At 57.9% G+C, this 16,378-nt stretch overlaps 6 protein-coding genes across 6 annotated transcripts; 5 read left to right on the top strand and 1 right to left on the bottom strand.

The window, feature by feature from the left end:
- Positions 1-688: 688 nt before the first annotated feature.
- On the top strand, positions 689-2,045 carry ACA1_063160 (uncharacterized protein; the record flags this gene model as incomplete). The annotated part of the gene is made up of 2 exons (XM_004339517.1): positions 689-739; positions 966-2,045. 2 exons carry the CDS (start codon positions 689-691, stop codon positions 2,043-2,045), a joined length of 1,131 nt encoding a protein of 376 aa, XP_004339565.1.
- A 915-nt stretch (positions 2,046-2,960) lies between these two features.
- ACA1_063150 (transporter, major facilitator family protein) lies at positions 2,961-5,551 on the top strand (the record flags this gene model as incomplete). Its single annotated transcript, XM_004339516.1, has 13 exons — positions 2,961-3,146; positions 3,325-3,435; positions 3,507-3,576; positions 3,657-3,759; positions 3,839-3,968; positions 4,039-4,093; positions 4,181-4,257; positions 4,343-4,447; positions 4,543-4,599; positions 4,689-4,790; positions 4,884-4,989; positions 5,072-5,171; positions 5,239-5,551. 13 exons carry the CDS (start codon positions 2,961-2,963, stop codon positions 5,549-5,551), a joined length of 1,515 nt encoding a protein of 504 aa, XP_004339564.1.
- Positions 5,552-5,881: 330 nt separating this feature from the next.
- Positions 5,882-8,032, top strand: ACA1_063140 (transporter, major facilitator subfamily protein; the record flags this gene model as incomplete). The annotated part of the gene is made up of 11 exons (XM_004339515.1): positions 5,882-5,905; positions 5,980-6,049; positions 6,138-6,240; positions 6,304-6,400; positions 6,506-6,560; positions 6,646-6,722; positions 6,816-6,920; positions 7,143-7,244; positions 7,348-7,453; positions 7,529-7,628; positions 7,711-8,032. 11 exons carry the CDS (start codon positions 5,882-5,884, stop codon positions 8,030-8,032), a joined length of 1,161 nt encoding a protein of 386 aa, XP_004339563.1.
- Positions 8,033-8,521: 489 nt separating this feature from the next.
- On the top strand, positions 8,522-10,428 carry ACA1_063130 (MHCK/EF2 kinase domain containing protein; the record flags this gene model as incomplete). The annotated part of the gene is made up of 6 exons (XM_004339514.1): positions 8,522-8,569; positions 8,678-8,810; positions 8,896-9,041; positions 9,099-9,375; positions 9,446-9,549; positions 9,655-10,428. 6 exons carry the CDS (start codon positions 8,522-8,524, stop codon positions 10,426-10,428), a joined length of 1,482 nt encoding a protein of 493 aa, XP_004339562.1.
- Positions 10,429-10,660: 232 nt separating this feature from the next.
- On the top strand, positions 10,661-13,321 carry ACA1_063120 (hydroxymethylglutaryl CoA reductase; the record flags this gene model as incomplete). The annotated part of the gene is made up of 12 exons (XM_004339513.1): positions 10,661-10,819; positions 10,951-11,072; positions 11,219-11,338; positions 11,406-11,513; positions 11,585-11,780; positions 11,887-12,004; positions 12,145-12,293; positions 12,412-12,593; positions 12,687-12,777; positions 12,867-12,999; positions 13,086-13,143; positions 13,222-13,321. The coding sequence occupies 12 exons, from the start codon at positions 10,661-10,663 to the stop codon at positions 13,319-13,321; spliced, it is 1,536 nt and encodes a 511-aa protein (XP_004339561.1).
- Positions 13,322-13,579: 258 nt separating this feature from the next.
- Positions 13,580-16,144, bottom strand: ACA1_063110 (oxidoreductase, aldo/keto reductase superfamily protein; the record flags this gene model as incomplete). Its single annotated transcript, XM_004339512.1, has 11 exons — positions 13,580-13,762; positions 13,910-14,047; positions 14,124-14,270; positions 14,353-14,479; positions 14,550-14,748; positions 14,927-15,098; positions 15,172-15,299; positions 15,402-15,507; positions 15,623-15,749; positions 15,883-15,996; positions 16,140-16,144. 11 exons carry the CDS (start codon positions 16,142-16,144, stop codon positions 13,580-13,582), a joined length of 1,446 nt encoding a protein of 481 aa, XP_004339560.1.
- Between the last annotated feature and the right edge of the window lie 234 nt (positions 16,145-16,378).

The raw sequence follows: 16,378 nt of genomic DNA, 5'->3' as shown, positions 1-16,378 counted from the left end.
CCCACAGCACTCAACGCCAGCGTCATCTCGCCCGCTGCGTGCTCTCTCCGTGTGGTGACACTCCGCGTGTTATAAAACGCAACGCGGCGCCACAGACAGCAGCGTTAGTTCTTCTCCACCAGTACAGGAGAGGCGCCTCTCCTACCACTCCAACCCACAGCCACCCATCGACCTGCTTCCCGCTTCAGCTTAACTTCCAGGTACCTCTCACTGACCCATCTTCTTCACCTCTCCTTCTTTTACTATTATTCGCTCGAATCATCACCACATTTTTTTGTTGGTTCGATCTTTGCGCGTGTGCCAATGTCGCCTCGACGCGGGAATTTCTGTCTCCATCTCCCTCTTCATTTTTTCGCTTTTCTCTCTTTATTCTTTTAAAATAATTCATGTCGACAATCAAAACCTAGCAACCCTCTCCTGGCGACCAACCGTGTTCTTTCTGTGTTTTTCCTGTGGACGTTCCCACGGAAGTCGCGCCCACCGTTGTTTTCTTCGGCCTCACCGCCAGCTTTCTCGCCGCGGCTCCTTTGCAGGCAGTTGCTCGACGCCGTGGTTGTTTCCTTGGAAAGCCCGCCCAGCGACCTCACCGAAACTACCCGCACACAACACACGCGACGCCAAGCCAGCGAAGGAAGACGCCAAAGGCTTCTCTTCGTTCAAACGCCCAGACCACCACTACACAGACCAAATGGCCACCATGCAGGTCGAACACTGCTTCCACTGCGCCCACCACACCATGGTACGACGTCGCCTTTCTTCCTAGGAGGCCTCCTCCATTCTAGAGTAGAAGTCAATTACACATATTTTATAAAAAGTTTTTGTATTACCCTCGGTTGTTTTGTATTACGTTAATAATATTGTTTATGTTATAAATAAATAATAGAGCCATACACTTAATTATGAAAAAGATTGTGGGCTAACCCCTTCGTTCTTTTTTGTCTTCGCTTTTCTTCTTCTTCTTTCAGGAGAGCGACCGTGACCGAAGTATGCGCACGGTCCTCCTGGCCAACGAAATTCGGAAGCGCAAGAGGCAGTCCCTCGAAGCCGCCGTCCCCGTCGCTGCGGCCATGCTCGCCCACCACGCCCAGCAGCAGCTGCCCCAGCCGGTTGACACCAAGCGACGACGCATCGTCGTGGCCGAGGTCCAGCAGCCGCAGCACGTCGTCGCCGAGCCCCGCGTGCGCGAGGAGAAGGAGCGCGCCAAGCGCAGCGAGCGCCGCGTGCGCATCACCATGAAGCGCAGTAGCTCACCCGCGGCCACGGCCACGGCCGCCATCGTGGGCACCGCCGCGGCGCCCATCGTGGTGGTCGACGACGACGAGGTCATCGAGAGTGGGCACATCAAGGCCGCCGTGAGCGAGGTGCTCGCGCAGCACCAGGCCGCCGAGCAGCAGCAGCTCAAGCAGAACATCACCGCCGCGTCGGGCCAGCAGAGCGAGCTCCACGTGTACGATCTGTACTTCTCGAAGGAGAGCCTGGGCGCCATCGTCAATCTGGTGTCGGAGTGGATCCGGCTGTACGACCAGACGGCGTACGCGACGTTCACCAAGGAGGAGCGCGAGAAGTGGATCATCTCGCTGGTGCAGATGATCGTGCAGATCCTCAACTGGCGGCTGAACAACTTCTTCAGCTCGTACTCGCAGTGCTTCAAGATCGAGTCGTTCCCCAACCTATTCTCGAAGAACTTCAAGGCCGACACGTCGCGCGTGGGCGTCGACAAGCTGGCCAAGAAGTGGCAGAAGCGCAACTACGAGCTGCTGCTCGCGACGCTCATGTACGCCGATCGCTACGTGCGCGCCCGCGGCCTCAAGGACATCCCGCTCTTCCACCTGCTCGCCGTCTCGTCGCTCTGCACGATCAAGCACTGGCTCGAGGAGCGCAACCGCCACGCCAACCGCCTCTTCGCCGACGTGCTCAGCCTCACCGTCAAGCAGGTCAACGCGCTCGAGCGCACCTTCCTCGCCGGCCTCAACTACTCCCTCAGCCTCGCGCCCGAGGACTTCCCCCAGTTCCTCCTCGCCCAGATGTCCGCCAAGCGCGTCTAGCGGCCTACCACCATTCACCACCAACCGGTCTTCTCTCGAGAGCGACGAAGAAGCACCACAACTGCCACCGCGCGCGCAACGTGTCACCGACTACGACGGCCGACAGCGCTCGACGAATTCGAAAGGGGCTCCTCTCTCCCAGAAGGGGGAGTTGCGACCGCCGCCCGCCACACCGAGTGTACAAATATTTATTCGACCAACCTAGCGAGGATTAGAGAGTCAGCCCTCGTGGTACTGTACGCGACTTGATCGCATGTAAATACATTTTTGAGTCTTCCCACACCTTTGCTCGCACCCTTCAGCTCCTTCTTTGGTGGCCTGAACTCCGCCAGAAGAACGAAGAGAGCGAAACTGATCCAAGACGAACTGGTGGTCCGGTCTTGCCTAACCGTTGAGACGACCCGTATGGTCCGGGATCGATACGTAAGGGACGCGGCCCCTGGGCTCCTTCGGCTTGGCCCGGCTTCTTGTTCTCAGATTGGCGGTTCTTTCTCCGGAGGTATTGGGCACTGGTGGTCCGAACTACTTCACCTCGCTCCCCGGAGTAAGTGAAGGGTATTCTCTTTCGGAGACCACTACGGCAGCAGTGTTATTCTCTCCTTCGCGAGATAACAACGTCTTCCGAACCCGTACGCTCAGCTGGGAGGGCGGCGTAGTGCTTCATTCTTTTGCGGGGCGGACTGATCGGAGAGACCCGGCGGACCGCCACAGAAGCAGAAGCCACACAACCCGCAGGTGCGGACTTCGTTACGTTCCACGAACTTCCATAGCCGGACCTTTTGTGCGTCCCTCCTCGAAAAAGAGTGTAGCAATTAGTATTTCAAATATTTGGGTCTCTTTAGGGTGAGATTGTTGAGATTTTTTCCACTAGATACTAAAAATTCGTTCGGTTTAGGTTGGCGCCGACACGCAAACATGGCCAAGCTCAGCCGGAAAAAGAAACACAACAAACGCTGCAGCAAGAAGAAAACATCCGCCTGGATGGACCTCGAAGAGGCCCCGACGCTGAAGGTCATGCCAGACGACCCCGATGAAGACGCCCCACCCAAGCAAAAGCCTGCAGTGCCAATCTACACAGAGGAGCGAGTGCTCGAGATTCAGGTACACCAGTTTACGCACAGCCCACGACGTTTCCTTTGCTTTGTCAAGAGATTGCAGAGAGATTCAACTTCTTCATCCAAACTAAATCGCTTCCGATTTAATCTGTTTAGCTCCGAAACCCAACGCCACGTGGCGTTTGGCTCACCCTTCTTTCTCTCGCTCGTGGCCAACAATGCAGGACCCCTACGAGCAGTGGGTCTCCGCGAGGCAGCGAATTCTGCTGCTCGTGGCCATCCCCGCACTCCTGCCACCCATCACACAGACCATGTACCTGCCCACCATCAACGAGGTACACATTCCTCCGCGTTTGCGTCGTGTGTCCTGTGTGTAGTGATGGTGCTAACTGCTTCAACCAACCAGGTGATCAAAGACTTGAACACCAACCAAGAGATGGTGGCCTGGACACTCTCCATCTTTGCTCTTGGCAATGGTGCGTTAGCACGTTTTTCTCCTGGCCAGTCCATGTGCGCTTGTCGGCCCACTCACAGGTCTGTCCGCGTTGTTGCGCAGCCCTTTTCCCCATGTCGTGGGGCTCGATCAGCGACCGATACGGTCGCCGAACCGTGCTCCTGGCCTGTCTCTCTATCTTCTTTGCCGCTGCCGCTTTCTCTGCGTACTTACTTAGCCCTCTGAAAACTGAACACGTGCGCTCACGTCATGTACTCACCTACATTCGCGCGGGGGCTGGGCAGTTGTGCGTGGAGCGTGTACGCACTCATTTTTGGGCGAATCGTTCAATCGCTTGGCCTGTCGGCCGCCGGCGTGGTCGGTGCGGGCTCGCTGGCCGACGTCTATCCTCCTGCCATCCGCGGCAATGCCATGGTACGCTCGCATTCACCGCCCTTTGGCGCCCGTGTGATCCGTGCGTCACATTCTCGCGTCGTCATCCCAGGGATGGTACACGGCCACCGTTTTGATGGGCACCGTCATCGGTCCGGTCCTGGGCGGTACGTCCTCCAACCCCCCTCCCCCGGTGAGCGCCGTTGCTGATCAATCCCCTTTGTTGTGCGAACCGCGTTCCGCTCCGCGTTCAGGGTTTGTGGGCGAATTCTTTGGGTGGCGAGCCATTTTCTGGTCGTTGGCCATCGCCGCTGCCACCTTGATCGTCGTTGTATGGCGCCTCATCCTTAAAGGAGCCTTTACCCCGGCACCCTCTTTGGATTGCTCACTGACTGGCGCATGATGACCGTGTGCAGATTTTCTTCTTTCTTCCCGAGACCCTCAACAAGTCCGGCCCAAAGCGATCGGCCAACCCGATCCACACTCTCAAGTTCTTCCTCCACCCTCCACTCCTCGTCTTGGTACATTTACGCGCTCGAGCCCGCTAAGCCCCTCATCAGCTGGCTGCCTTCACGGTCTCACACACTTATTACTCTCACCGTGTGGCCAACCGCAGTTCGTCCTGGGAGGAGCTGTAGGCGGCTGTATGCTTCTCATTCTCTTCATCTTTCCGGTACGATTTCCAAGCTTGCGAGCATCAGATCATGATGGTGATCGATTGCGATCATGACCACGGAGCTGACTTGTATGCGCGCGAAATAGATTCAAATGAACAACCTCTACGGCTTGAACGACTTCGAGATCGGACTGGCCTACGTGCCATTCGGCCTGGGCACCGTCCTGGGCACCCTTTTGGGCGGCAAGGTCTGTCCCTCCTCACCTCACCCCCATTTTTGGCCTAAGCATTCCTAGCATTCCTGCGTGAGACTCACGCTCTCGGTCTTCTTGGCATCGCAGGCGGCCGATCTGTGCTTTCGGTACAAAGGCCTGGGCGGGCGACTCGTGCCGGCACTGCTCGGCGCGTTGGGCATGATCGCGGCCCTCATGGTCTTTGCATGGACGAGTACGCAACCCGCAATGCAACCCAATCCGGCGCAACACCTCTCACACGTATTGCTTGGTTGCTTTGTTTCTATCGACAACAGTCGAGTGGACGTTTTGGCTGTGCATGGTCTCGCTCTTCATGGTGGGCTTCTTCCTCACCTTCACGCGACCAGGCTTCACCACCTTCGCGATCGAGCAGAGGTACACAGCTCGTTGGAGTTGTGTGTCGTGCAGTGTGCGTGTGTCGCTCACCGGGTGTCGTTTCCAGGCCCCGAGGAGCGGCCAGCGTGCAGGCGTGCTTCTATTCGTTCCACAACCTGTGCGGCTTCGTGGTGCTCAATGCGGGTCCGATCATCATCGAGAAGACGTCGATCCGGTGGGCCTTCTCCGGCTACTCGCTGCTCATCGTCGCCATCTGCGTGCCGCTCTTCTTCCTCCTGTGCTCCTGGACCGGCATCTACAAGGTCGAGGACATGGGCAAGTCCAATAGCAGCGGTAGCGGCAGCTCCAGCGACGAGCTGGTGCTGTCCGAGACAACACCATTGAAACAGGTCGTCGTGCACGTCGCGCCTAGCCGATGACATACGCCTTTCGATGCAACAGCAATAGCCGAAGCCTTACAGACCAACCAGAAATCAAAGCTGCCGCAGAAAAAACAGAGACCTGGACAAGAGAAAACAAAACCTGTTCTTTTGTTTCTTTTTTCTCATTGTCACCTGGCATGAAAGAGAACGACGAGGAACAAGACGTACCTGCCATGCACCTGTTCTGCAGCATTTTCCTTTTCTTTTTGCCTGTGTTGGTGGCTGATCTTTTGCCCCCGTCAGCTTTATGCGCGGTGGGAGCCTGTCCGGCAACGTGTGCTGGTATTGGTGGCCTGTGCCGGTCTGCTACCGGCAGTGACCCAGACCATGTACCTGCCCACCATCAACGAGGTAACACCGCCCTTTATTTCCGAAAGGCCACCGCCGGCAGGTCTGCTGACATCAGTGCGTGTCGGTTCACACAGGTGATCCGCGACCTGGACACCAGCGAGGAGATGGTGGCCTGGACCCTCTCAGTCTATGCCCTCGGCAGGGGTACGCGCGCCGCTGTTATGCTTGCCGGCTGATGATGGCATCAACCCAAGTGATTGGAGCTATAACTCGGTGACTGTGTGTGGGCCAGCGCTGTTTCCCATGTGGTGGGGTCCGCTCAGCGACCGACACGGCCGGCGAGCTGTGCTCCTCGTTGGATTTGCCATCTTCTGCGCCGCTGGCGCCTTCTCAGCGTACGCTGGCCACAGCCTTCCTCATGAGCGCAAGCGGGGGCTGAGCATTGTGCCGGTGAGCAGGTATGCATGGAATGTAGAGCTGCTCATTGGTGGCCGAGTGTTCCAGTCTTTGGGACTATCGGCCGCCGGCGTGGTCGGCGCTGGCTCACTGGCCGACGTCTATCCCCCCGCCATCCGCGGCAACGCCATGGTACGAGCTATCCGCTACGACTCACACTCATCAGGCGACACAAGCCAACCCGGTTTCGAATTCGACACGCAGGGTTGGTACTCGGCGATGGCGCTCACAGGAGCAGTGGTGGGACCTGCGCTCGGTGGTACGCACCCAGTGACTATGCCAGCACTGTCACCTTTTGGGCCGGTCGTGTGTATGACGTGGCCCCGTGCGCCGGCTGTTCGCAGGATTCGTGGGTCAGTACTTCGGCTGGCGCGCAATCTTCGGGTCTATGGCCGTCGCGGCTGGCCTACTTATGATCCTTGTACCGGTCATCTCCCATGTGAACACAGTGTAAGTGACTCTAACATCTGCGACGCGTTTCGGTGCATTCTTGTATATACGACGTGTTGCGCAGATGGTGTTCTTCCTGCCCGAAACGCTGCCAATATCAGGACCTCGGCGCTCGGCCAACCCAATTCACGCCCTCAAGCTCTTCCTTGATCCCTCGCTTCTCGTCCTGGTAGGTACCACCATTTTCGCTTTGTGGCCATGCGTGCAAACTTGAACTGAACCATTTCTTGCCAGTTCCTATTGGGTGGTGCGGTGGGCGGATGCATGCTTCTCATTCTCTTCATTTTTCCAGTACACTTGACTTATCCACTGCCAACAAGAGCATGTGCATTTTATACGCGATTGACATGTGGTATTGTTTGTATGCGTTGTGCGTGCCTTGGGTCATCAGATCCAAATGAAAAGCCTGTACGGGCTGACTGACTCAGAGATCGGGCTGGCCTACGTCCCGTTTGGCCTGGCCACCGTCTTGGGCACCCTCCTGGGTGGCAAGGTCCGGCATTCCCGCTCTCGGAGGCCTCCTCACACTTCATGCCTACCCCCCCTTTTTATGGCACCATCATGGAATCTCACTCAGATGGCGCACACTGGTGCAGGCAGCCGATGCGTGCTTCCGCGTCAAGGGCCTGGGCGGTCGGCTCATACCGTCACTCTTCGGAGCTCTGTGCACCATCGGAGCACTCATGATGTTCGCGTTCACAAGTACGCATTTGCTCATCACAGTAGGGACCCTCTCTTGCATGCAACCACCTCACTACTGTACGTGTGTGTGTCCAGTTGAGTGGTCCTACTGGTTGTCAATGGCATCCGTCGCTCTAGTGGGCTTCCTGCTAACCTTCACCCGCACCGGCTTTTCCACCTTTGCCGTCGAGCAACGGTACGCTCTTTGAGGTAAAGCGGAGCAGCGATGGTACTCATCACACTCCTCATACCCCACCCCATTGCGCCGACGCGTCCAGGCCACAGAGCGCGGCCAGTGTGCAGGCGTGCATCAGCTCGTTTTCGAGCCTGAGCGGCTTCGTGGTGCTCAACGCCGGTCCGGTGGTCATCGCACGGACCTCGATACGGTGGGCCTTCTCAGGCTACTCGCTGCTCATCGTCGCCGTTTGCGCGCCGCTCATCTTCCTCCTGTGCTCGTGGCTGGGCGTCGAGAAAGTCGAAGACAAAGACAAGCCACTCGACCTCTCCGCAGCAACCGCCTTCGGTGACCACGACGAACTGGCGACCATTTCCGAAACTACACCACTGAAGCTAGCAGCCTTCGCCACTCTGCGGAGTTAAAAACAATCGCTCGAGGGACCCTTGGTTACGTGTTGTGGGAATTAAAACAGGGTTGGTCACTGCGAAAGCGGAACGAACATGGAGGCGCAAGAGTGGCCCTGCAGCCGATGCACCTTCCTCAACGGGCCTTACATCACTTGGTGCGATGTCTGCAATTCCCCCCGAAAAACGAGCAGGTACGACCTTTATCAAGTGACACCAAAAAGAAAGAGAGGGGGGCGCTAACCCTCTTCCAACTCTTAGTGGTAAAGCACGTGTGCCCTCGGCCAAGGTTACGCCCATCGAGCAGAGGTGCACTCCCATTATCTTCCTCAGGACCTGTGACCGTGTAGTAACGAATAAAGCAGGGCTGCCGTGCAGGGCCAGCCGGCAACGTCTGCAACTGGTCGCAAGAGAAAGGACCCGGCACCAGCACCAGCATCGGTGGCGACGCCAGGCCCAGGTACACCCACCACGACAAACGCGAAGAAATCGAAAACAGTCCCAACAATGGGCCACCAAGCGATCGTGTTAGGCAACAACCTGCACCCCTTCAGCGTACGCTCAAGCTCTGGGCTGCTTCGTTCACACTCCAAGATACGGAGCTCCTGGTGCACTGGTGAGTCTCACAGGCGTGCACGTGGTGGTTGTCGGCTAACTGTGCAGCACGAGAAGGTGATCAATGAGGAGGGGGACATGGTTCACATTAAAACCGTGATCACCTGTCTGGCGGCGGTGTGCCGTGTCAGCACCGATGCCGGTAAAGGAAGCGGATTTCTCACCACCTTCACCCGCGACAGTACGAGACGTTCCCCCCCCCTCTCCCCGATTGCTTCTTCGCCTTTTGGTTACGCGGCTTACTCGCATGGCTGGCTGGGCGACAGGCACGCCCTACCTGTGCATCATGACCAACAACCACGTCATCAAGTCGGCGGATCAGGCCCTCAGATCAGTTGCTGAGTTCTTTGACCTCAGCGACACCTCAAAAGCAACCCGCGTCTCACTTCGGCCTGACGTGCTCTTCATCACGGTACACTTCACCTTGGAGCATTCGTTTAATATTAGACGAATAACGATGGGCATATAGGATGTGGTGCTGGACTTCTCGCTGGTCGCCTGCAATCGAGCCCATCTGCGCAGCTGGCTGAAGCCCATCCGGCTGACCGAGTGCACTCAGCTGGAGGTCAAGAAAGACGACGTGATCCACATCATTCAGCACCCGAGCGGCGGCGAAAAGCATATGAGCATGCAGAAAGTGGTCTCCATCACGGAATCAGAGCTCTACTATCTGGCCGACACGCTGCCCGGCTCTTCCGGCTCTCCCGTCTTCAAGAACTGGAAGCTCGTCGCCCTCCACAGCCAAGGTTCGTTCGTGGATAGCTTGAGGCTGTGTTGTCTCCCCTTACAAGACCCTTGGCTCTTATTGCGTTCCAGGCTCGCCAGTGCACAACATGGGCACACTGATGAAGCGCATCTTGGCCAAGTGCACTTCCGCCCCCTTGTCGAGCAGCGTCGCGGTTTCGATCAAACCACCAGCGGTTCCTGCCACCCCCAAGCCAGCCCAGCCACAGGCCCTCCCTCCCGCCCCCAGTCCCCCACCGCCGCCACGAAAAGCGGCACCAATCCCACCTGCATCAGCACAGCCGGCCCCGCCGGCCGTCGCCGCGACCTCCCTGCGGATCACCAACACCGGCGAAACGATCAAGGTCTACTCGCTGATCAAGCCGCAGCCGCGGGAGTGGAAGTGCCAGACAGTCCGGGGCCTGATCGAGGACCAAGTCATGGCCGAGGGCTCGCTCCGTGTGGTCCACAAGGTGTGGGCCGGCAACAACTTTTACGTCATCAAGCGCTTCAAGCCGCACGTGGTCACGACGCTCAAGCTCGCCACGGAGGAGGCACTGGTACGGCTGCTGCAGGAGGAGGTCGTCATGCAGCGATGTGCCTGGGACCTGGCAGCCCGGTGGAACGCGCTCGAGATGCCCAAGAACGTACAGGTCAACCCGCTCTTCGTCGTCAAGCTCGCCGACCGGCTGCCGCAAGTGTGGGCCGTGATGGAGCCCATGCTGGAGGGCGCTGATCAATCGTACGTCAAGTACAACGACAACTGCGGCGGCGTGTTCGCGCAGGAGGGGCGCGTGCGCGAGACGCCACAGACCTTCAGCCACTTCACGCACCTCGTCACGGGCGGCCAATGGCTCGTGTGCGACCTGCAGGGCGTGGGCGACACGTTCACCGACCCGCAGGTGCACACCAACCCGCGCGAGCGGTGCCCCGTGGCGGGCAACCACGGACCCAAGGGCATGGACGACTTCTTCGCGACCCACCAGTGCAGCGCCCTGTGCGAGATGGTCAAGCAGAGGCTCCTCTTGCGGGCCAGCAGCGGCGACGCAGTTGTATCTGCTCCCCCTCGGCCTTGATGTCAACGGGTCCAAACCACTGTAGTCGGCGAAAGCGCACGTGAGAGTCGACACAAAAGAAAACGACAATAAAAAACCGAATACTAACAAGAGAGATTCTGTTGATTCCGTTCCGTCCATCTCTTCTTCACGAAACCGAGGTGCCCTGCCCTTCCTCCCCTCTTGCCGGTACAGCTATGCACAACTCGCTGCGGTTTTCTTAGTGTGCTGTTTTTTGTGGCCGCGTGCGCAGATGAGATCGTCCCTCCGCATTGCCCGTGCTTCGGCGCCTTCATCGTTCGGTTCGCTGCGAACCACCCGGCTGAGCCTCGGCGGCAGTTTGTACACTCGCACGTCCGCCCTCGCCTCCGCCCGTCTCTACGCTGACGATGCCAGCAAGGCCAAGAAGAAGGTGCCCTATTCATTTCTTCGCGCCATTTTGTTCATTCAATCGTCTGTGCCCCGGTTTGTGTCCATTTTCTACGATGAAGCACAATCTTCCAAGCCATGCTCCGATTTTTTACTCTTATTACGCACTATTAGATCGATCTCACGGACAAGAGCGATGAGGAGATCATCGAGCTGGTGACCGCCGGCAAGCTCCACTCCCACAAGCTCGAGGAGTACCTGCCCGGCAACCTCGAGCGCGCCGTCCGCATCAGACGGTACTCAACCCGAGCTCCCATCTTGATTCCGGACCCAAACGCCTGTTGCTGTATTGCTATTTTGCTATTTTGCTATTTTTATTACTGGTTAATGTTTATTTGTAATTTTATTTACGCCGTTTATTTTTTGTTGCGGGTGGCGGCAGGTTGGGTCTGGAGGCGCACGTGCAGGCCAAGTCGGACCACAAGCCCGACCTCTCCAAGCTGCCCTACCAAAGCTACAACTACGACTCCGTCTACGGCGCCTGCTGTGAGAACGTCGTCGGGTACGTAATCGCAATGGGGGGGGTTCGCGTGACTCGATTCTTGGGTGCTGACCTTTACCACGACCAGTTACGTGCCCATTCCCCTGGGCATGGCCGGCCCTCTGCTGGTCAACGGCAAGCTCGTCCACATCCCCATGGCGACCACCGAGGGCTGCCTCGTCGCCTCCACCCACAGGTAGTAACACACACCTGGCCTGCGTGTGCGGTGTGTGCGGTGGAACTCAACGCGGGGTGGCTGGCCGACAGGGGTTGCAAGGCGATCACCGAGTCCGGTGGCGCTACGAGCGTGGTGATCGCCGACGGCATGACCCGCGGTCCGGCCGTGCGTCTGCCCTCGGCCAAGCGCGCGTCGGAGGTCATCGCGTGGGTGAAGAACACCGACAACTTCTACCTCCTCGCCTCCGCCTTCAACTCGACCTCGCGCTTCGCTCGCCTCAACTCGGTATCCTTCAACAACACGACCCAAGCACGCTCGGCGAGTCCCCCGTTCCACTCACATTGCGTCGTGTGTCGTGTGTGTCGTGTGTGTGTCGTGTCGTGTCGTCAAGATCAAAACCGGTATCGCGGGTAGGACGCTCTTCCTCCGCTTCAAGAGCGCCACCGGTGACGCCATGGGCATGAACATGATCTCCAAGGGTGTGGAGAAGGCGCTTGATGTCATCACCGGTATAGAAATACCCCTCGCTCGCTCTTTCCTCGACTCGCCAGCCAAATGGCCACACAACAGTGCGAGGCTCACCACCACACCGCACACGCACCACCGCACGCAAACACGACACGCGTTCTTTCGAATGAATGACACACAGACTACTTCCCGGACTTGGAGATTCTGTCGCTGTCGGGCAACTACTGCACGGACAAGAAGCCCTCCGCCATCAACTGGCTCGAGGGCCGAGGCAAGTCCGTCGTAGCCGAGGCCATCATTGAGGAGCGCATCGTCAAGGAGGTCCTCAAGGTACGCACCCCATTCAACCATTAAAGTACTTTTATGAATCTCCGCATCAACTCATGCCCGTTGTTTGTTTTTTGTTGTTTGTTTGTTTTTTGTTTTTTGTTTTTGTTTTTGTTTGCAGACCACGGTTCAGTCGCTGGTGGACCTGAACATCCAGAAGAACCTGGTCGGTTCGGCCGTCGCCGGTTCGATTGGCGGCAACAACGCCCACGCCTCGAACATCGTCTCCGCCATGTTCCTCGCCACCGGCCAGGATCCCGCCCAGAACGTCGAGTCCTCCAACTGCATGACCCTCATGGAAGTGTACGACCCCACTTTTTTTTTGATATTATTTATGAATTATTCGATTTTTGGAACTAATAATATATATATATATATATATATATTTATGAGCAGTGCTCCCAACGGCAAGGACCTGTTCATTTCGTGCACGATGCCTTCCATCGAAGTCGGCACCATTGGCGGCGGCACCCACCTCGGCCCGCAGGTTCGTTTGCTGTCGGACAACACATTCGATGGAGAGGGGGTCGTGGGGGGGGGGGAATCTAATCTGACTACCGTTTTGTGCCGGTTCAGTCGACGTGTCTGGACATCATGGGCGTGAAGGGCTCCAACCTGACCAACCCCGGCGCCAACGCCCGCGCGCTCGCTGAGGCCATCTGCGCCGCCGTCATGGCTGGCGAGCTCTCCCTCATGTCTGCCCTTGCCGGTACACCTCCACCGCACCACAACCGCACACGCACACGCACACGCACACAACCACGCAGCGTGTCTCACCTTTGCAATTGCGTGCAGCTGGCCACTTGGTGCGCAGCCACATGGCCCACAACAGGAAGAAGGACCCGCAGGTCAGGTACGGCACTTACCACTCTTGGCTATTCTTTTTGACCTCTCGTGTGTCGCACGGAAGCTGATCATTTCGAACCCTCAGCGAGCCGCACAAGCTGCCCGACTTCACCAACACGCCGAGCGAGAACGACAGCCCCAAGGAGGAGAAGTTCGGCGCCTGCGTCGTCGGCGACAAGAAGTAAAAGCCTTCGCGCCGGAGGAGAACACAACGCCAAGGCCGCGCGTATTTTTGCGATTTTATTTATTTACTATTTATTCATTTTGGCCGCGAGCGGAGGCGGAGCGACACAAACGAAGAGACCACGAGAACGACGACAGCAACGACGAAGCAGAAGAACAAGACAAGACGAAACGAATGGTGGATGGCTCTCTCAGGTCATAATGTGCACATAGCAAATACATCCCACGACAAGAGATCCCCCAAACACAACATTCGCGCACTACGGTCCGGCCTTGGCCTTCTGCAGTTCGGCGGCAAACTGTGCGTAGCGTGCGGGATCGCTGGCGGTGTCCACCGCGGCCGACGGGCCGACGTTGAGGAGCACCTCGCGCACGTAGGTCGCTCGTCGCATCCCCACGAGCACACAGTCCGCCACATCCGACGAGCGAGCCGCCAGTAACGCCTGTTTGCCGTTGTGTCGTGTGTCGTGTGTCGTGTGTCGTGTGTCGTGTGTCGTGTGTCGTGTGTCGTGTGTCGTGTGTCGTGTGTCGTGTATTCAAAGCGTCAGCCTGGCCCGATTGTCGGCGACCGCAAGGACGGCAGGGCGAACCTTCTGCGAGAGCGTAGCCATGCCCCGTTCGTTGAGCTCAGGCCAGGTGGCATCCGCGGCCAGCGTGAGCTGCTCCGAGTTCTTGGAGGCGTTGGCTTCGTTCACCCACGTGAAGCGCTCGAAGAGGCGCGCAATGGCCTGGTTATACAAAGAGAGTGAGAACAACGCCAAAGTCGAACTGGCGTGTGCGTGTGCGTGTGCGGCGTGGCCGTACCACTCGGTACTTGTCGCCCCAGGACCTGAGTTGTGCGTGGTCCTCGAGCCTGGCTATGGCCGGCTCGTAGCTCGGCAAGATGGTTGATTCCAGCGCGTTTACCCATCGATCGATCGTGCCGAGCGTGGCCTGGTTGTGCGCCAGAATCTGTACATCGCGGAAAAACACAAATCAATCAGCTACAACCAATCGTGTGCGCATCGTGTCGTGCGTGTCGTGTCATTGTTACCTGTGCCCAGGCATAGTCCGAGGCAGGCGGCAGCGATGCTTTGTCGGCGCCCGGGTAGTTTTTCTCCAGGTGGATCGCGTAGTCGAACGCCTCCTTGAGCAGCTGAACCAAGTCCTTGTCTGTACCCCTCCCCCCCCAACAAGCCACCGCGCCAGAGCCAACAACATCAGTCAACGCGGCCGCCCGGTTGCGCGCACGAGGTCGGGGGCGTGCCGTCGTGGGAAGGGAAGGTGGCGATGCGCTGGAGTTTGCCCTCGTAGACGGCGTTTAGCGGTCGATTGCTGAATCGAATGAGGCCGTGCGCCTTGGCCTTGGCAGACACGCCCTCGGTCAGCACCTCGGACTCGATCAGGTTGAACGGATACTGAACCGCCGCCAACGCGTTCTTCTCGCTCACTGGTGTGTGTCGTGTGTGTCGTGTGTGTCGTGTGTGTCGTGTGTGTCGTGTGTGTCGTGTGTGTCGTGTGTGTCGTGTGTGTCGTGTGTGTCGTGTGTGTCGTGTGTGTCGTGTGTGTCGTGTGTGTGTGTGATCAACTCTTTGGTGGCTCTATTCTTAAACAAGCTGGAGCTGTACCAGAGTTGGCCGCCTGGACGAGCTTGTCCACGCACACGTGGTCGGGAGAGCTGGAAGGCACCGCCAGCGTGTTCGAAGAGACGCCGTAGTATTGGATACGGCCTCGTTGTACTTCCTTCTCCAGGTGGGCGAACGCCTTCGAGACCAACTCGTAGAAGGCCGGACCCAAGTGCTGGGGCGAGCGATCAAGCGAGCGTGAGCGTGACAAGTCACGCGTTGGCTCTTCGCACGAGTGATGGTAGTACCGGGTGGACTTCGAGCAGCTGCTCGGGGTTGTGCAGCATGAGGAGATCCACGCGCTCCATGCCCAGCCGCTCCAGCGACGCGCTGATCTGATCCTCCAGGACTCGCGGCGACAGCGAATAGTCGAGACCTGGTTGGCGGCCGGCGAGAAGAAGAAGAAGTAGAGAGTGCGTGAGTGAAAGGGCTCAGCCTGGTGTGGACAGGGGGATATCGAAGTAAAAGAAAGAAGTACCGGGGGATACGTGGTCGACGTCCTTGTCGCTGTACGAGGGCGCGCTGGATCGGTTGTGTTCGGCCTTTTCGGACAGATACCCGGCTTTGGTAATGATCACCACTTCCTGCATTAACGACGGTGACGACGACGATCATGATGATGATGATGAACGAGTAGCGAGCTTGATGAATGGCGAAAAAAAGAGGAGAGAGAGAGAAAGAGAAAGAAGAAAGGCGAACCTCGCGCTTGATGTCCTCCTTGTCGACCAACTCTCGCACCACCTGGCCAAAGAGCAGCTCGGAGTCGCCATCGCTGTAGATCGAGCTCGTGTCCACCACGTTGCAACCCAATCGAATGGCCTTCTTCCTGCACTCCACAGACGAGTCGGGTTAAGTAAGGCCCATGCAAACGACAATGGCGGCGGCATGCCAGGAGAAGGAGGAAGTGGAGAGTGACAATGACAACGAGATCGAGAGCAAGGAGAATGGCGAGTAAATACAGAGCGCTGCGGTGTGACGAGGTGCGAGCCGACACGCGGTAGCCGCCGAAGCCGAACGGCGCGAGCGACCACTGCGTCCGTGGCACCAGGCGGAAGGGCAGCTTACTACCCAGTCTGCGTTCCGATGCGTATGGACAAGAGGCAGCAACGTTAGCACGAGAGGGAGGATGGTGTGCGGAATGTGGCGTAGTGTACCGCTGGTGGAAGGCGGCTGTGCCCTCGGGCGTGGCGTGCCCTCTCAGCCCAGCGGCTCGCACGACATCACCGTAGCCCCTTCTGGCGCTCCTGATGTGGCGATCGTTTCCGGGAATGAATGGAAATCTCCTCAATTGTTGACAGATAAAGCTGGCAGGACCCTGCCCGGGTGGCAAATGCAATCGGTACCCATACGGGGGAAGCAATGCGCCGCAAGCCTTGCTCGGGAAGAGCGCAGAGGACGAGCAGCTCCTTCTCATCTCTGCGGCTTCTTTTTCTTTTCTTTTCTTTTCTTTTCCCC

The sequence above is a fragment of the Acanthamoeba castellanii genome (assembly GCF_000313135.1).
Source record: "Acanthamoeba castellanii str. Neff unplaced genomic scaffold scf7180000084599, whole genome shotgun sequence".
NCBI classification, from domain to species: Eukaryota; Discosea; order Longamoebia; family Acanthamoebidae; genus Acanthamoeba; species Acanthamoeba castellanii.
This window is presented reverse-complemented; position numbering and strand designations above follow the sequence as displayed.